The sequence below is a fragment of the Alosa alosa genome, chromosome 16, assembly GCF_017589495.1.
Source record: "Alosa alosa isolate M-15738 ecotype Scorff River chromosome 16, AALO_Geno_1.1, whole genome shotgun sequence".
In the NCBI taxonomy this organism is placed as follows: Eukaryota; Metazoa; Chordata; class Actinopteri; order Clupeiformes; family Clupeidae; genus Alosa; species Alosa alosa.
Genome location: NC_063204.1, coordinates 21,935,450 through 21,955,456, shown reverse-complemented (window position 1 = coordinate 21,955,456; position 20,007 = coordinate 21,935,450). Strand labels below are relative to the sequence as shown.

Sequence of the window (20,007 nt, the reverse complement as noted above, 5' to 3'; positions counted from 1 at the left end):
TGTGGCCCCCCATGAACGGAATTCCACAAAACTTGGCGTGCATACAGAGGGTGTCATAATGATCCTACACTTCCAATTTCGTGCAGTTTTGACTATGTTAGGTCACAGATACCTTCAATTACAGCACCTCATTTTTACTTTTTTGTGTTTAACTAGGTGGTGCTATACATGAAATGAGTGGTTATGGAATGGGTTGACATGGCCCCTTGAGATCAACATACAAAAAAAAATGGTCCTCCTAAACCCTACCCTACGAGATATTCACAGAAAACTGTGTCTGCCCTACCCTCCTTTCAGGGGGTCCAGTCCAGCGGGGGGGCTACAGATCAAAACGAAAAACGATGATTCCATGCTATCCATGTGGGGTTACATGCCCACCAAGTTTCGTGTACCCCGGTCTTTCAGTGTCCCGGGAATCATTGACGGAAATTTGGGCATGCGAAAAAAAAAAAAAAAAAAAAAAGAAATCTGAGTAAACCTATATGACCGCCGCTTCGCTGCGCGGCGGTCATAATAAAAAGGATAAAGTTCCTATGCACAGCCTTCCAGGTGCTGGTGAGGTGCAGTCGTCAATAAATTAAAAGGAAAGTGAAGGATCACCGCAAACTGGTGGATTTTCTTTGCTGGTTTATTTTTTAGTGAGAGAGTGAACATGATGAGGCATTGGCGAAAACGCGTAAACCAGCAAAGAAAATCCACCAGTTTGCGGTGATCCTTCACTTTCCTTTTAATGGTTATTATGCATTTTATGTTATAATTGTTGCTCCAAGCAGCCATGATTCCCTTTATTTTTGGGGTGAAATACTTTAAGCCCCATCATGTGAAGTTACTTTTTCTACCAAAATACAACGAATAGTTGAACAGTATGACATCTGTGTGAGGGCATACAGTAGACCACATCTTCCTGAATTATTGGTATGATGTATAATAATCAATAGATACACTCAGTGAAATAAAAAATACATGCAAAACTTGCATTTATGCTGTAATATGGTCCAAATGAAAGCTCTCTTAACAAAGATTTTTTCAAAAGTTTATTGATCGATAGAAGCACTGACAGTCATGGTGTGCACACAAAACATTTGTTTCATTCTTTTAGAATTTTGGTAAATGGTAACAGTAAAAAAACAAACTGTTTCTCAAAAGTATTGCTGTGGTCTTAACTCGTGGAGGGTAAACTAAAGACTGTGGTAAACAAGAACATTCAGTAAAGCTGCTTGGTTTGTTGCTCTACAGTAGAGTGCCTACTGTACTTTTCTGAACAAAACACTGGTCCACTCTTTCTAGCGTGTCACAGATTTTGTTCCGTCTTTTGTCTGGTTTTCTCCTTCAGGGCCTAGAGGCTTGTTCTTCAGTGGGGACAGGGACAAAGCAATGTCAAAGGAGAGACAAAAGAAAGGAATTAGCAGCCTGAAACTCAACTCAACAAACATGTACTAAACACAAGAAACACTTAGAATCTAGACACATTATTGTGGACAGTGCATGCTGGTATAATTCATTTGAGTGTTCATGTTCTCTGCTATTGTCTTGGTGCTGGGTACTGTATATACTCACACGTTTACCCTGCTTGGTGTGGTCAGCCGTGGGAGGTGGGGGTGCTCCAGGACCCTCTGGTAGAAAAGCAGAAATCACAGCACCCCACATCAAAAAATAAAAATAAAATACATGTATTAAAACATTACTACATTATTAAAACAAACAAGTTATTTATAGGAGTTGAATGTTTGAAGTTTTTGTGAATTAGGGGTTTGCACGGATGTCACATTCTGGGCGGTAACCTAGCTGCGCGGCCATGTTGGTGGTACTCGAAGTAAATTAGTGAATGAAGTGCAATATACTATTATGCACGGTGGGTACTTTAAGTGGTTGTAGCCCTGTCAAAACTAAAGAAAATCTCCTCAAAAGGCGTCCAAGATGCTAAGGCATATAGGGAAGGACTTGGACCACAAAAAAAGGCGTGATATTTCGAGAAATTACGGTTTATTGGCAGCGCAGATCCATATGAGTTGGGTGAGGGAGATGCAGTACCAAGTCCAACCACAGCGCCCCCCTTACTCTGATAACTTCTGGCATTATTCTCCTTTCTCCCTGGTTTTTTAATAACTTGGAAGTCGATACCTACTCCAGATGTTTTTCTCAGTCTGACCTATTGGTACAACCTAAAACACGGCAATAATTAACCATTTTCCTTGACAATGTTAGGGATTTATTTCTAAAGAGGCGAGTATCTCCAATATGGGGACGTCCAGATCTGATGACATGCCATGCAAACCCCTAATAACAAACAATTCTGCAACAAACAGTGACTTGGAGACGTGAGTTTTACGAGGCTGTTGACTCTTGACTAGTTTCAGTGGAGCTACAGACATGGTTCAACCAAGAGGCTATGACACTACCAGTGAATTGAGAGAGGGCAGTTATAGTGGCTGCAAGAGGAACAGTCTATTTAGGACCCCCTTGAGCTAGACACCGGCCGCCTTGATCTCCAGCTAAAATTGCTGGTCACAAGGGAGTCTCGAATCAGCACGGTAAAAGATGTTGCTGTCTAAGTTCCATACAACATCTAGCTTTAGCCTGATGTAGCCATACTCAATTCTATTCAGAATTTGAGTGATACTGCATGACTGGGATGTGATTATGGGATGTGTTACAGCCGATAGGGGGGGGGGGGGCAATGTTTCTGCCTCTCAATTGGATAGACCTAACCAATCAGAGCAACAAAATAGCCTACTGTGAATCCTGTAGGGAGAACAGCCAAAACATCTTTCTTCTCGACAAATGCCTTAATGTAGCCTGGCTAACGTCAGACCTCATCTCATTGAGATGGGGTCTGGGAACTACAAGTTAATTTTCTCGTATTTGAAACGTGGTTTACGAACAGTGTTGCCACAGTTACCTTGAAAAAGTAATCTGATTACTGATTACTAACTAAGTTACTCCTTTTAAAAGTAACTTAGTTACTTAACTGATTACTTGATTTTAAAAGTAACTAAGTTAGATTACAAGTTACTTTATTAGTTACTTTCAGCAGCTGCCGACAACACCCCCACCGCCTCAACATAAAAATGATAACCGGTTTTGCCAATACTCACTATACTGGAAGTGCATTTTAACCGTAATGTCAACAATGTATAGCAGACATCCCAACCTAACCTACTTAGATACTGAAATTCAGATGTTTGTTCAATAATGTCTAGTCAGTACACCAAATAAGGAAGGCCTATTGATAGAAATTGTGTAGTAAATAGTAAAATATTTAGATTTTGGTAGTTTGGCCTTTTCATGTAGCCTTGGCAACTAGCCATCTAGTATAGGTAGGCCTGAGTAATATGCAAATTAAATTACACTTGTTAAACTCACCTCAACAAGTATTTTGCAATCATTTAACCCACCGTGAGCAATGCTAAAGTCACTGTTACAAACAGTGCAGTGTGCAAGACTATCCTTATGTTTTACTCTTCTGAGACAATTGGGTACACTTTTGTGTAGTCTGATGTGAAATGGGTCTTAAATGTTCCTTTTTGAGGGGCACTGACTCTGCCATGACGCTCCTGTTCCTAGATACACTGACTGAACTGATTTATTAAGTTCGGGAGAAAAGAGACATAAGCCCACCTACAGTGAAAACTGATTGGTTGATTTAGCAAAACAGACCAGGATGCTCTCTGTCTTGGATGCGCTTCAGGCACACACGCACCACTCCTCTCTCTCTCCCTCTCTGTTGTGTGCGCGTTAAACTCAGATGCACACGCAATTTAAAGTCCGGTCTGGCTTGCGTGCTCTTGTTCGCTCTAGGTTCCGGGAGATTTTATGTAATTTGCGGGCGTCAGGAAGCCGCTATCAATATGTGGGAGACTCCCAAAACTTCGGGAGACTTGGGATGTCTAGCTAGACAGTACTTTGTCGCCAGCACAGAATGTACATAATGTTGTCATGTTTAGCTGACAAACTCAAAATAATGACTGTATAGATAAAATGTGCATCTCTCTCCTCCCTCCATTGTTGTTTTACGTTTGTGTCGCTGCGTGGTTTTACACGAGTTGTCCTCATGCTGAAAAGGTGAGCATAGCAAGCAAGGATATATCTTTTTACTAAGGAAAATGACAAAAATAGTAACGCACAGTGACTTAGATAAGTAACTTTAATTTGATTACTGGTTTGTTAATAAGTAACGCGTTACTGGCATCACTGTTTACGAATGCCCAGAGCCGTTTATTGGGCGCTACGAATGTCTATCAAACGCGTCTGTAAGTAGCTCATAACCGCTTCGGTGTGTCATCACTGTCTTGCTGTCCCTCCTCCGTTCTGTGATTGGTTCCTTCGTTGAGGTGAAAACGAAGTCCATGGAATCCAGGCTGCCTAACAGCGTGAATAAAATTGCGCGCAAGGCAGCATGGGAAAACTGTTAATGCTGTTTTCTGATCGTTAGATATCTGCTCCATCAATATCTTGTAAATCTACCACGTAAACTTCTCGCTTCTCTAGCGGCAGGCAACAAAATCAACTGACTCAGGTGACATGATAGACTAGGCACCGTTGTTAATCTGTCCATCACAGTATAAACAGAGGGTTAAAGCGGTGCAGGCTTGAAAACTGCGTCTGACCTATTCTGATCTGCAGCAGAGCAGACTGCCCTGTAAGGGCTGTGAAGATATCTGAGAGACAGAATAAGGTGTTGTGTCATGCACTGTTGTATCAACAGCAATACGTACCTCTTGGTTTACCTTTTTCGGGGGTGTTAAGCAATGGACTCTTAATTCTGAAAATGAAAAAAAAAAAGCAGAGGTGAGAACATGGAAGGGAGAATCATTATTGCCTCAGTCAAAAATAGGAATACAGAACTAAAACCTGTTTTAAGTGGCAAAGATATCTCATACGCTGTAGTGAAGATCAGTGAGACGGTACAGCAGATTCTAACCTTTTTTCTTCAGCCTCCAGCAGTTTTCTGTAATAAGCGATCTCTGTGTCCAGTGCCAGTTTGTCTTTAACCAGAGCAGTATACGAGTCTTTGTTGTCGTCCATCTCACGCTTCATTTTGCTGATGCTTTCCTTAAGCAGATTAATCTGGTCCTGGTAACCAGCCTTTGCGGAGGAGAACTCCTTTTGCACCCCCACGATCTTAAGTTCCAGTGACTCTTTCTTAAGGTAAGAAAAAGAAAGTACTGTCTATTCAAAGCCATGCATTTGTATGTAAATACTGTACTGTATATGTTTCAATATTTGTTGCACTAATTTCCTTTCTTTATTTCCTTTCTTCATTGCTCTTAACTGTTCTTTGAATCAATCATGAATCAACTTCCTGAGACTCCTGTTGTTCATAACCGTGACAAAGCAATATGTCTGTTGCTTAATACCCCATTCAAACGGATGCGTGCGAGTGCATGGCAGCTGTGTTACCTGTCCGTTTTCATTTCGGCACCTATGTTACCAGGTTAGAGCTTGCACACTGCTTGTGTGACACACAGGCAAGCGTGTAAGAAGCGTTTTCAGCCAAAAGAGACAGTGAAGAAATGTTTTAATAGTCAGACTGGCCGCAGCAGCACTGCACCAGACTCATTTCTGGTATGAATGCTCAAATGAAACGCAGTGGTCACAGAACAGACATGCAAGGCACAAGCCACATTGGCGATCTGAATTGACCATAAGACTCAACTTGTACCATGTTCAAATTTAGCAAGCTCCCCCCAGGGTCCGAACTTATAACATTTCATATGGGAGCCCTCATTCTGCTCCAGTGGTGGCATTAGTTGTGATGTGTGTGGATGTTGGATAATGGTACTGGTGGCTGACTCACCGTGGTGTTTAGGTCACTAACCTCTGTGGTGAGAGTCAGCATCTTTTGGTGAAATTGCATGACTTCCTCCTTCTGCTTACGGATGGTTTCACTAGAAGCTGCCTCCTCTGACTGCACAGGAAAAGGTGAGGGAAGAGATAGAGAGAGAATAAAAGCAATAATGGAATTGTAATTGTTTCAGTATCTTTCTATGGCAATGTGAATCTCACACATGTGTATGCTGACATACTCACTTTGTACAGGCCCCCCTGGAGGTTCTTTTTAGCCAGCTCCTCATAGTACTTTCTGGCTTCTTCTAGCGCAGCAGTAAAGTTGGGTCTGGCCACCTTATCAAACTGAACATGCTGGTTCTGAGCCTGAATCTCACTTATCTCCTACAAAGACAAAGACACAGAGACGGAGATTTAAGACATGTTCTGGGCTGTGACAGGGAAGGAGAGGTCACATCATGCATGGGCCACTTCTGTACAGCTTTTCAAAGCATATCAAGAAAAAAAATCCTGATTTTCAAAAATATCTCTTATTTCTGCATTTATTTATTTATCCTGTCATTTTTGGTCCTCCATATTCCATTCAGTATAGCGTACAGCTGCAGCTCTCCTTTGACTCACCCCCATGGCTACTTTGTTTTTCCGACAGCAAGTGTTCATGTGCTTTGCCATCGGAATGTGTGACAAACACGGATGCCACAACAAAGTTTAAAACATACACTACTAATCCTAAGCAAACAACTGTATTTGCTTAAAATATAGTGTAAGATGCTCGTGAAAAAAAGATATGCAGTTTTCAAGAGACAAAAACGGCAAATTCCCAAGTTCACATTAAAACTGTTGGACATGAAAGGCCACATGGACTACAAAGCGAACTACAACGCGTGGCGACAAAAAGTGATGACGAGCCCCTAACTGGGCAACTATGTTAGCAAAATCTAGCCCCAGTTTCCGACCTCTGACTCACACATCAAGTGACGTGAATGACGCGGAATAATGTTTTCACTCGGAGAAAGGTTTTTCCGAAGCCCATGAACGCTAGGTAAGAGTGACATGACACTGTCATGAAGGTGTCATCCACATTATAAACTACAAAATACTTCACACTGGGCTGAACATGCAGTGGTGCCATGTAAGGACCCTGTTCATGTTGCACAGCACTTGTCATGACATTTTGAGTCTGTTAGGAGGCACAAAGGCACAGTTTAGTACATGCCCTCATAACTTGTAGGCACTTTAGCCGCTAGCCTTAAGTTTAATTGACATGTAAAGCTAAACTTGCCAAACCTAGTTAAACAGACAGGTCGACTGACTTTGTTCATGACACTCCTGTTGGTAAACTGGAAATAACTAAAAATAGATATAGATGTGTAATGTTCAGTCTTAACCCAACCTTATTTTGGGCCTTTTATTCACGTTTGCTCAAAGATTATAAGCCCTTTTTGCTCCCCACATCAATGTAGCCATAGACATTAGAAACCTAGATACTGCATTCTTGAGTTCTATTAGGTGGTATAGCCTACGTAAATGCGTCCACCATATTGGTGGGGGCAAGACCTTAGGCCTACTGGCTGAGTTTCCATTACAGCGTTGCACAAAATAAAAACTATATTGCTGAAATTCAACAAAGCACAAATGCGAATTGTCGATGTCTCCATTAAGTAATGCAATGCAATAAAATATGTGTGTTATCTTCTAGTATCTTCTTGTTATCTGCATCCAGAAAAACCTGTGAGTTACTGTACACTGAGGGGGTCAGAATGTAAAGGGAGGAAAATAGCGAAAGCAAAATCTAAACTTAGCAGTTTGGGGTGGCATAGCCTACATTCAACATTATACATGCTTGCATTTTGTTGCTTAGAGTAGATTTGCCTCACCTCGAACCAACTCTAAAAATAGTCCTGTCATTAGACGGCACAAAACACGCCACCTTTTTGAATGCGTTTAATGTCATGTGCCTCACCTTAATGTGAAAAAGGTGTTTCCATTGCACTTTTGGTTTTAGTGCTATTTCGATATGTATAAAAAAACCCTCATGCGAGCGTAAACGTTTTTAACTGCGATATTTGTGAGGTCTTGCGATATTCGCATGTTAGGCCTACTCATTTCTCTTCTCGCATTTTGGATTTGCTCATTTTCTAGGTGCCAGCCGAACTTAGTCCCGCCCACAACATTTGAGATCGTGAAGTTTGGTCTGGCATTGCTCCATTGTGCGGCAACTATGCTCGCCCCAGAGCTGGCGGACCAATCAAATCGGGCTTTACAATGATGGACAGGTGAGCAACAGCGCCTCGTCTATCACATCATCTGAACACGCTTAGGTTGATTATGTTTGCAACAAAACGCTGTGGTTAGAAGGAGACATATGGCTTCTAAGACCCCATATGGAAAATGCATATTATTTCAATGAGGTTTTATCACTGAAAACAACCTTGGCCAAAGTTGAGATGTGGGAAAATTCATGGTTTCACTTTCATAAAGGGAAAACAGCGTGTTGCGTTGTGACATGATGTTCCCTCGTTCGTTTGAAATCTCTGATTGACCACCTGTTTGAGGGATTTATGACAGCCTTTCCCAGCTCTTTATAACATGTTTGTAGCATATCAGTGTTCAACAGAATTATTTTTAAAAACAGAGGGGATAGGCTATCAGTTTTTTCCTAATAGCCTACCCTACTACATATCTCTTAGATTTCGCTAATGAGTGTTGTAGTGTGTATTGTAGTGTGTATTGACGGCACAATAACTTTTACAAAAGACCAGAAAACAATGTTAAGGCATTTGTTGCTCTGATTGGTTAGGTCTATCCAATTGAGTGCAGAGGCATCCCCCGTATCGGTTTCAATAATCAAGCCTTACATCCCCAACCGCCCACTGCGGTCTTCTGGTGAGCGTCTGTTGTGTCGAGCAGTCATGAAAACTGGGTCTAATTCCAGACTCTTTTCTTCAGTGGTTCCATGTTGGTGAAATGAATTGCCCAGTGCTCTCCGTTCCTGTGGTAGTTTTGGGTCGTTTAAGAGGGGTCTAAAGACATTCCTATTCAACATATACTTAGTTGTTTAAATGCTTATGTGTTATGGTTTGTATAATGTTGTTTTATTTTAATTGGGCTGTTAATTAATTTGACATTATTGTTTATTATTAATATTCTCCTTAATGTAGTCGTAGCATGTCATTGTTTTTATATTATTGATTGAATGGACATTATTTTTTTATTATTGCCTTTCCCCTTTTTTCATTGCTTTTTTTATTAGGCTATTGATTGAATTGATATTATTGTTTATTATAACTATTCTCCTTATTATATTTGACCAACATTCTAATCTGTTCCCTGTTCAATTTTAATTAAAATGTTGTTTTGTATTTATGTGTTGCTTTGGACAAAGGCGTCTGCTAAATCCATAACCATAACCATAACCATAATATGCGATGCAACTTACCATTAAAGGAGAATTCCGGTGTGATATTGACCTAAAGTGTGTTGAAACCTGATACCGAGTGTGAACGTATGTCTCATAGCTCATCTCGGCTTGTCCCCTGCACTCTGAAATCTGCCACTAGTTAGCCGATGCTACTAACAGGTTTTTTAAAGGGGGTGCCTTGGGCATCGGCCTAGCCATGCAAATAAATCACTGTTTTACACCATTTACGAGGCTCAAAGTAGCTCCACACTTCATTGGTAGACTTCTGAGGGTCCTGACATTTAAAACGAGACACTGAGAACTTAGAAAAAGCACTATTAGTTAGCCTGACGAGCCAGACCCACATTAAAATGTAGGGTCTGGGCACTCACCGTTCGCAGTGCTCAGTCCGATGGGCGGGATAATCGGTTGTCTTTCAAATTCCCTCTGCACGCAATAGGACAGCGCTGAGTCCCATGCGTTTTCCCACCAGCGGAGCTAGTTGGCTAGTTCAAACTTTTGCCATCTTAAAACAAGCTTAACTCGTGTCACACTGTTGGCCAACAGCAACATCCATCTTCTTTGTTTTCAAGTAGCAGGGAATTCAAGCCAAACTGTTGCAACTCTGCCATCAATCATTATGTTAAGCCCGCCTAACGACTCTATACACGATTTGATTGGTCTGATAGAAGTTTAATTTTTCTAGCTCACAAGCCAAGGGAGAGTTGCTAGACTAGCCCTAGGGTGCGTCTAGATTTCTAGGCTAACTATTAGTAGCATTTCCAAAGAACTATTTTTGGAATCTGATCCCTTATCATACCTGTTCATTCATACTCGTCGCTCGACTTTTCGTGACTAAATTCAAGATGGCGGCGAACGATAAACTTCCTGAAGGTACTGTCTGTAAATAATTGTCTGTAAATTTTCTAAATTTAAATTGTCTGTAAATTTAAAGTTCTCAATGTCTCGTTTGTCCCCTTTGAAAACCTGTTAGTAACATCGGCTAACTAGCGCCAGATTTCGGAGTGCAGGGACAAACCGAGTTGAGCTATGAGACGTTCACACTCGGTATCATGTTTCAACACACTTTAATCACACCGGAATTCTCCTTTAAGTTAGTTAGCAAGTTAGGTCTGGGGTAGCAAAAATCAAAGTGTGCCGCCTTCACGTAGGCTACCGGAGTTCACAGTAGGCTATCCACTTGAAGGCAGAGGACAAAAGTGTGTTCAGGAAAACGTCTGCATTTCAGACTTTTTCCATCCCCGCGAGAGTTTAACAGGTGCTATGATTCAAAATCCCCATGTTACTTTCCCATAGGAAAAATCGCCAGGTACCGGATCTCGAAGATGGCAGCTTTTTTGAAGGCGAACTTCAGAGGTCAATGGAAATTGTCTATGGGCAACAGTTGTCAGCAATCAGAGACACCTGTCTGATTTCCAAACAGAGACACCTGTTTCTCTATTGGCCTCCAATGATTTACCACTTGATCGATGCCCCCAGCAAGATGGCAGCACTATTTGCCTTATTCACTTACACTTGTCATTACACCTCAGTCCAGCAGATGGTGGTAATGCACTCCGTTTGCAAACTGCCAGAAAAAAAAACTCACTTACAGTAAGAAGAAAAAGAAGAAGGTTACTCTGGGGTTTTCTCACATAGATATTAGAAAGCTAGGTATCGCATTGGGCTCCAAAACGTATGTGATAGCGACGCCATTGGTGGGGGCAACAATCACTGGAGGCCAATGGAAGAGCATGTGACTCTGACTGAAAATCAGACAGGTGTCTCTGATTGCCGGCAAGTGTTGCCCATAGACAGTAAAGGTGTTTGCCGCCAGCAATATGACGGCTGCGTTTACAATGGCACCTAATAGAACTCGACGGACAATGCAGTATCTACTGTAGTTTTTTTAATATCTGTTTTCTCAAATGTCTATTTGCATACGGCTTCACTCCTCGGTCCTCCAGCTCATGCCCTGGAAATCTTTCAAAGCCAGACGTAAGTATTCATTCATGTCTCGAGAACTATCAAACATTACCTCATTATCAGGGTCAATACATGGAAAGAGTCCATGTTCATATGACATTTTTAGGCTTTGTATAAGCTCATATTCTCTGCAATGTGTGTGTCTTCTAGCCTAAGAGGTGATGCGCTGCATCATCAGTAATTGACGTCTCTTGTAAGTGATACTTGAGTGAGCAGAACATCTCAACTCTCACATCGGTCTCTCCTTCATTCCTCTATCCTCCTTCCATGTCCTTCACAAAATTAATTAGAAGGATGGGCTAAGACTGAAGGGAGGAAGGAAGGAAGGAAGGATAGACAAAAAGACAGAAAAAGGGCCAGCGAACCCTTTTTTTCTGTGATTTTTATTTTTGGCAGTTTGCAAACAGAGTGCATTACCACCAGGTGTAATGGCAAGTGTAGCCTACCCTGTAGCCTCGTTCTGGCCGCCGGGTGAATAAGGTGAATTGAGGTATGTTCTGGAGCCCAATGCGGTATGTAGGTTTCTAGCAGCCCTTAGGTTTCCATTCAATCCAAGCGATCTGCTTTCCCTGAAAATTGACTTTGACTTTGAAAAGGGGGACAGGGATGTTTAGCAAATTCAAAGTTCCCTGATATGCTGGTGTAACATAATACCGGCGTTTCTGTTGACCGTATCATCACCATGGCGGTGCAACACACACTCTACCCACCAATCTCACTGACCCAATCCCAAAGTCCGGACTCACAGACTTTGCTATAGCCTGGCGGGCCATCCTATATCATTGAAATGTATAGTCTGGCATCGAACCATTCACCTCGCTTAATCCAAGGGGCGGGCAGAGAATTGTCTTTCAAACTGCCTAGGCATGCAATAGGCCAGCTTCACGACCATATCCATTATCCGATTCGGCAAAGCGGCAAATACATCCTTCTTCGAGAAGGAATGACTTAAGTGCATTGTGTTGCTCAACTTTCAAAGAAAAGCACAAGTCCAACTTCTCCAAAGTTGGACGCGCCCGATTCAAACAACCGTTCTTCGTTCGCCATAGCCACCTTCCTTGTTGTTCACCGTCGCAGGACTGTCATTATCCTGTTAAGCCCGCCTTAAGACTCTCTAACAAAATAGAGCGCTGTGATTGGATGAGGTCCACGGCGTCAGCCAATAGAAATCCCTATGGTTTGATACTAGACGTACAGGCTGAGCTAATTAATTTGCCGCCGCTAGGGTGCGTCTAGATTTCTAGGCTAACTTTGCTACGTATTCTCGCAAAATTTGTAATGGCTTAGGGCTGTCCCAATGTCGCATTTCAAAAGGCGTAAGGGTTTGAGTACACTTACCTAGCCCTTTCCGATCCTGTTTACACGTACATGGTTATTTTTAAAAATGGAGACATTTACCTTTGTTTGTGCCCTTCGGCCCAAACTGACAGGCAGGCCCGGAGTGGGTAATCGGGAGAATTCCCGGTGGGCCGCTTAACTTTTGGGCCGGTCGAGGGAAAAATATTGGCATTTGTCACGTTAATCTATCTTCTCTTAAAGTTGGCTACACACGTTCGCATTCTATGCCTAACACCGCAGCCTCTGCATGGGTTGTTCTCCCCTCCCAAGAAGAGTTAATTGGTTGGGTCCATATAGCCCGTCTTTCCTAAAAAGTTTTCTCAGATACCAGCCGGCCCGGCCCTACCGTAGTGATAAGCGTCAGGGAGGATGGATAGTAGAAAGATGCCATGAGGGACTGAAAAGGCCAGGTAAAAAAGACGAAAAGTATTGGAGGGAAATGCTGCCAAATGTGCCATGCTTCCAATTGTTTTTGAAGAGAACAGACATAAGTGGCAACTGGTAAAGAGAGATAGCCATGATTATAGCGGCGTGGTGGGCTAATAACCTACTGGACGTTATAGCATTGTCAACCTATTCGCAAGTAACATATTAAATGAATTAAAATATTAGCATTTTGGTATCATCCAATATGGCTATTCATAGACTTTGCAAATATTATGCAAATATTGATAACAAAACTCAAGCTTGATCTGTGTATGCAGTAGCCTATAGGCCTAAAAACAAAAGTAGCCTGAGCAGCAGATCAGCCAGTCCCCCGCTGAAAATGATGAGCCCGAAATTAACTATGACTATAGCGACAAGTAGAAAGGATAATAGAGTTAACCATATGAATTTGTTATTTTATGGAAGAAAGAACAGTAGGCTATGACAGCAGTAGGCTACATGATCAACCTATATGGCTTGTTTGCTCAGAAGTGGATGTAGTAAAGGAGCAAATCACCAAACAACATGATAGCTGACCCATGCAGAAAAAAACATGTAAACAATACAGTAGTTCAATATGCCTCTTAGTGGAATTGTGGGATACATTTCAAATGCTTTATTTCTTCCTTCCTGTTTTTGTTAACTTATCAACCTATCCTTGTGGAATAGTGGAATATTAACCTAGAATAAAAACTACAGGATAGTAGGAGCTGAAATGTTGCCTTATTTATCCAATTTCCACTACCACTAAAAAAGTGGGCCGGTCTTGGGCCTGAAACTCCCGGGCTGAAAAGTGGCCCCACTCCGGCCCTGCTGACAGGTGTGCACAATGTTATTTTTGAAAACGCGTCAGTGTAGACTTCACCAAAGGGAATTACCCACAGTTCAAAGAGTTGTGACGTTTACTGCAGAAACCATAGAGAAATCCGGAAATTACAAAAGTAAACAACAGCATGACACATGCATGGTGCAAGTTAAACGTCGCCAAGGTAACATGTGATCTTGTGAAGTGCTGTCCCAATCCCATTTATACCTATTTCCATGTGGCCTCACACGCACTCACTTATAACCTGAGATCAATTAAGTCTGTGAGTCTTTAGTCCTTAGTCCTCACGGCTCACTTTGGGATTGGGCCATTCTGCTATCAGCTTTTGGTGAGTGTGACCCACACCAGCAAGAGAAGCAGAGAAAGAGTGTTTGCATCAGGTGGTTGTAGCGACGCAGGGGGAGGGTGCCTGTTGGCTCAGTGTCCTTCCTCACCTCATTGTGAATCTTCTGTAGGTATGTAATCTGCCTCTCCAGGGATGTCACCTTCTTTTTCATGTAGGCCAGTGAGGCCTTATCCTGTACAACAAACAGAAGTGAGACAGACAGGGTTAAGGCTGAACTTTCAACAGTTTTTCATACAGAGAGTTACAGTTTTCAACCACTGCCATCCTAACTGGTGCCAACTTCAGGTCAATATTGGAGGATCACAATATAAGAAAACTCTTTTAAAGAGCAACGTGCAGGTTGGATACTCCTATAAAGCATAGCGATCATAAATGATGAAGGATCAGAAAGAAAAAAATTGTAACTACGCCTGAAAAAACATGTATTTATAACAGAGGGGAAAAAGGTCAAGTTCAATGAATGGTGTAATGGATCCTGACAGAGTCAGAGGTTATTATAAACAATGAAAACGCCTGTGAAGGGTCACAGCCCTATGAGCCACCTTGGTGAGATAGGGGCCAGGGAGAGAATGGGGGAAGATGGCATGATCATGGTGGGTGGAGTCTATTCTGGACAGGGTATGTATATAAAACTGTTCATGGTTGAAAACAAGATTATTGTTTTATAATGGTGTTATGCTTACAAACAGTATATTAATGATGGGCTCAATGTTTTAAAGTTATTTATGAGCGGAGCTACGTAGGCCTAGCCTGGAAGCCAGCAGAACTTACGGTGCATTCATGGGCGTCGGAAAAACCTTTCTCCTAGTGAAAACGTCATCATTCACATCACTTCATGTGGGAATCAGAGGTGGGAAACTGATGCTAGATTGTCCTAGAAGTTGCCCAGTTAGAGATTCGTCATCACTTTTGCCGTCACGTTGTAGTTCGTTTGTAGTCCATGTGGCCTTTCATGTCCAACAGTTTTAATGTGAACTTGGGAATTTGCGTTTTTGTCACTTGAAAGCTGCATATCTTTCTTTCACAAGCATCTTACACCATATTTTAAGCAACTACAGTTGTTTATTTAATATTAGTGAGCATATGTTTTAACCTTTGTTGTGGCATCCATGTTTTTCACACATTCGGATGGCAAAGCACAATATTTCAGGTTTGGGAAGTTCAGTTTGAAATTGTTCTGTTGAGGAGCTATGCCCAAACCAGAGCTGTTCCGAGTTCGGTCCTATCAAATTGTCTGGGCGGGCTTTGTACAACAGTACAACAGTACCTTGTCTATCACGTCATCTGAGCAAGCTTCGGTTGATTTTGTTTGCAACTAAAATGCTGTCGCTAGAAGCTTAACAGATGGCTTCTAAGACACCGAAAAATATATTTCCATGCGGTTCGGCCTTTCATTTACATGAAAATGGAGGTTTTATCACAGAAAACAATTATTTCTGAAAATTCTGAGCAAAGTGGACATGTGGAAAAACTCAGGGGAAAATGGTGTTTTTGCATTGTGATGTTTTCCCTTATTTGTTTGAAATACCTGATTGGCCACCTGATTGCTCGAGGGGGTTGCGACACCCTTTCCCAGCTGTTTTTAGTATTGGTGTGAACAGAATTATTTTTAAAAACAAAGGAGGGGAAATCTGTTTTCCCGAACAGCCTTCCAAATAGCCTACCTATAAACGTGGTCTTAGATTTCGCTGTCAGTTGTTGTACAAGATATTGACAGCGCAATAACTTAAAAAAGGATGGACCAAGGACCAAGGATGGTTTCGGTGTTCTTCCTACAGCTCACGGTAAGGTATTTCGTTGCTCTGATTGGTTAGGTCTATTCAATTGAGTGCAGAGGCTCAATTGAAACCTGCCCCATGATCACATCCCAATGGAGCAGTATCAGCCCTCAGTTGCAAAGTCATGTCGGCTTATCCTTTACATTAGGAAGATCAGACCTTATTTGACACATGGGTCAATTGCGGGCGGGTTTGATCGGATCGCGGGTCGGGTATAATTTTGTTTTAATTAAAATTTGCGGCCCGAGTTGCGGTCAGTTTGATTAAAATATCCGGCGAGCTTGGGACGCTTATGACCAGACCCGCAAACCACTGCTTATGTAGTAAGATTGTTACAACTGATTCAGAATACTGCAGCACGCCTGGTCTTGAGAAATGCGCTTGACATTAGAGATTATTACATGATCAGGTTTTATTACATGTTCTTTGGAGTTATGAGGGGATTTTTATTACATTATTGGGAAATCATTACATTATCAGGTTCTACTGGCCCTCACCAGTCCCAACCTCTCCACCCCCTAAACAAACACATTTAGACACCGCACATTGGGATATAAAAAAAGAGCAGTGTCTGTCTGGCTTCACAGTGGTGACTGAGTTTGGAATTTAAGCTAAGCAGACATCAAACCATCAAATAGCAACATCTATTCAAATGTGTGCCCCACTGTCTACTTTACATTCCCCCACCATGATTTCGAGTGAAGACATAACAAACCTGTCTGTTGAGTAGTTCAGTTTCTTCTCTCTGTTCATTCTCAACCTTCAGCCTGCAAAAGCCATTTGACTGCATTAGAAAATGTGTTCTATGAGTCACACCGACTTGTACTGCATGATATGAGACATATATCCTATGATATGATGACTTACACAAAGAACCCACATTTCTAAGGCAGCTTATAGAAACTAAATACAATAACTGCGAAAAGTTTGGGCACGAGAGGTGAAATGTAAAAGTTTCATTCAATGCTAATTCACATTAGTTGTGTTAACATATCATAGGCCAATGCATACTTTTTCTGGAGGTCCTTGTTCTGACATTCAAGTTCGGCATATCCTTTGTTAAGCTGGTCCACCATTTCCTCCAGCTCCTTAATCCTCGTCTCATGCAGGTCCTTGATGCCATTATTGCCTTTTAGCTGATTCAACTCTGCTATGCAGGCATTGTTCATCTGCTCCAGGAGCTGAACTTTCTCGATGTAGCTGGCCAACCCATTGTTGAGCTGCTGCATCTCTTCCTTTTCATTAATTTGGTTCTGCCCCATCTTATTGTAATAGGACTCAAACGTTTTTATTGCATAGACTTCACTCGTACCTGCTTTCTGTGCACACAAATCAACTACTGCCCCAGCAACACAGATTTATACTCCTCCCTATGCAAATGACATGGTGTGACTGACAGAACCAGCAGCCTGTTGTGAAGCTCCACATAAAATGGCCAATTGCTTTTACTTAAGTTTACCATTGCTGATATGAAAGCTTGCTTGGGTGGGACATGAAAGTCCCTCTGGATCCCATATTTGGACATAATGGATTTGGGACGGTGGTAGCATAGTGGTTAAGGAGCTGGGCTAGCATGTTGTAGCTTGAAAAAGTTGTGGGTTCAATTAGCAGCTTCCACTGTTGTGCCCTTGAGCAAGGCACTTAACTCCAAGTTGGATTTGACATGGAAAAATACTGAGGATCACTGCTCTAAATTCATATGGACTCTAATTTCACACAATCTTTTCAATTAGGACGTCAGTTATTTTGTGTTTTGTACAATATCTGTGCTTGCATTCCTAATTCAAGTCCAGTGCATAGGTGAACAAGAGAATCATAAGGCTACTGTATGTATCTTTACGTTCCTGTATGTGACAACTCTCAAGTATCAAGTATGCCACTAATGAGGAAATAAAATTGTTATTTAGATGAGGTGAACTTTTCCCCACTGTGGAATGTAGAAGGGGATGCTACAAGGAAGGGAATTCAAACACACCCGGCCCCTATTTTGTGTGCCCACACTCCACCCACATCTACATACAATAATAGTATGAGTATTATGTTGGGAGTAGGATATTACTATATGAATATATTCAATTAAATAAATATACAATTTAAATAAAAAAGCATGGGGGGGTCTGATCAGACTTACAATGGTAGGCACCTCAGATTTGGTCCCTGGGCTGACAAATATTGATGTTATTCGGTGAAAAAGGGTAGAGAACCATAAATCTTTTTTTTTTTGTCAAAACAGTTAAAAGAAACATGTTATCTTGATATTAATGTTAAATGTCTTCTTAAAGCACGTATCACATTATTGTAGCCAGGGAAGAATTACTGAACTTACCAGGCCCACAGGTTCAGGGGGCCCTGAAGCCCGCATCTCCGTGAAGTTGATACCACTAATGAGGAAATAGAATTTGTTATTTAGATGAGGTGAACTTTTCCCCACTGTGGAATGTAGAAGGGGATGCTACAAGGAAGGGAATTCAAACACACCCAACACCTTTTTTGTGTGCCCACACTCCACCCACATCTACATTACAATAATAGTATGAGTATTATGGTGGGAGTAGAATATTACTATATGAATATATTCAATTAAATAAATATACAATTTAAATAAAAAAGCATGGGGGGGGGGGGCGGTCTGATCAGACTTACAATGTTAGGCACCTCAGATTTGGTCCCTGGGCTGACAAATATCGATGTTATTAGGTGAAACAGGGTAGAGAACCATAAATCATTTTTTTTAGTCAAAACAGTCAAAAGAAACATGTTATCTATCTATTAATGTTAAATGTCTTCTTAAAGCACGTATCATATATTGTAGCCAGGGAAAAATGACTGAACTTACCAGGCCCACAGGTTCAGGGGGCTCTGAAGCCCGCATCTCCGTGAAGTTGATACTAGGGCTGTCACTTTACGTTTGCACAATCAAAACAACACAAGTTTCGAAAACTAAAATAGGGAATCGATTTTAACCAAATGTACACTATCAATTTTAAACGAATTAAACAAATAAAAAGGATAGATTTGCCGTTGAAAATGGAAACGTCTTTAGACATGAAAACGTCTAATGATAAAAAACGTCTAATGATAACGTCAAACATCTTTAGGTGGCAAATGAAAAAATCGATTTTACAATCTGGATTTTTGATTCCATGAACACTTATGTCTCAAAAAATCAACAACAGCTGTTTCAATCAACAATTTTTCACAAAAAGTGACAGCCCTAGTTGATACCACTAATGAGGAAATAGAATAATATGCAGCATAAATCAACTTGCTATAAGTCGAATTGCGACTTTATCAAAGCCCTCTTTAGGGATTTGAGTTGTTTGTGAATTGGCCTATATTTGCCGTTGAAAATGGAAACGATCTTTAGATTCTAATGATAAAAAAGCGTCTAATGATAATTCAGTGAAAAATGCATGGATTCCAGTTGCTGCAACTGGAAGAAACTAATGGAATCCATGCATTTCCACTGAATTATTTTTGGAATCTGATCCAAAATAATTTATCATACCTGTTCATTCATTTACTGAATTGCAGAATCGAATTTATCCTGTTCGGACTAAATGACTAAATCAAGATGGCTGAAAACGCTAAACTTCGAAGAAGATACTGTCTGTATAAATCGCCTTGTAAGTAAACTACCAGTGCTTTTTCAAAGTTCTCAATGTCTCGTTTTAAATGTCAGGGCCCTCGGAAGTCTACCAATGAAGTGTGGAGATACATTGAGCCTCGTAAACGGGTGTAAAACAGTGATTTATTTGCATGGCTAGCCCGATGTCAAGCACCACTATTGAAAAAAGGTGTTGGTAGCATCGGGCTAACTAGCCAGATTTTGGAGTGCAGGGGACACGCCGAGATGGGCTATGAGACATACGTTCACACTCTGTATCATGTTTCAATACACTTTAGGTCAATATCACACCGGAATTCTCCTTTAAGCTAGACCTCAGTGTTATTTGATATGGTCCCCCACTCTAGCTACGAACCAAGGACATCAATGCTTAGCTAGCTTTTGACTTGTGTGGATGGCCATGTCAACCCATCCACTCATCTGATGTATAGCGCCACCTAGTTACAAATGAAAAAGCAAAAACAAGGCATTATAATCACAGGTATCTTTGGC

At 41.3% G+C, this 20,007-nt stretch overlaps 1 protein-coding gene across 2 annotated transcripts; it reads right to left on the bottom strand.

The window, feature by feature from the left end:
• Window positions 1-1,059: 1,059 nt before the first annotated feature.
• Window positions 1,060-5,045, bottom strand: LOC125309002 (vimentin A1-like). Of its 2 annotated transcripts, none has more exons than XM_048265645.1 (4): window positions 4,922-5,045; window positions 4,716-4,762; window positions 1,558-1,613; window positions 1,060-1,349 (listed from the first exon to the last, which is right to left on the bottom strand). In XM_048265645.1, exons 1-4 carry the CDS (start codon window positions 5,035-5,037, stop codon window positions 1,284-1,286), a joined length of 285 nt encoding a protein of 94 aa, XP_048121602.1. In that variant the 5' UTR covers window positions 5,038-5,045; the 3' UTR covers window positions 1,060-1,283. The 2 variants fall into 2 exon arrangements, with proteins under 2 accessions (XP_048121602.1, XP_048121603.1); XM_048265646.1 differs by having other exon boundaries at window positions 1,315-1,349; window positions 1,566-1,613.
• Between the last annotated feature and the right edge of the window lie 14,962 nt (window positions 5,046-20,007).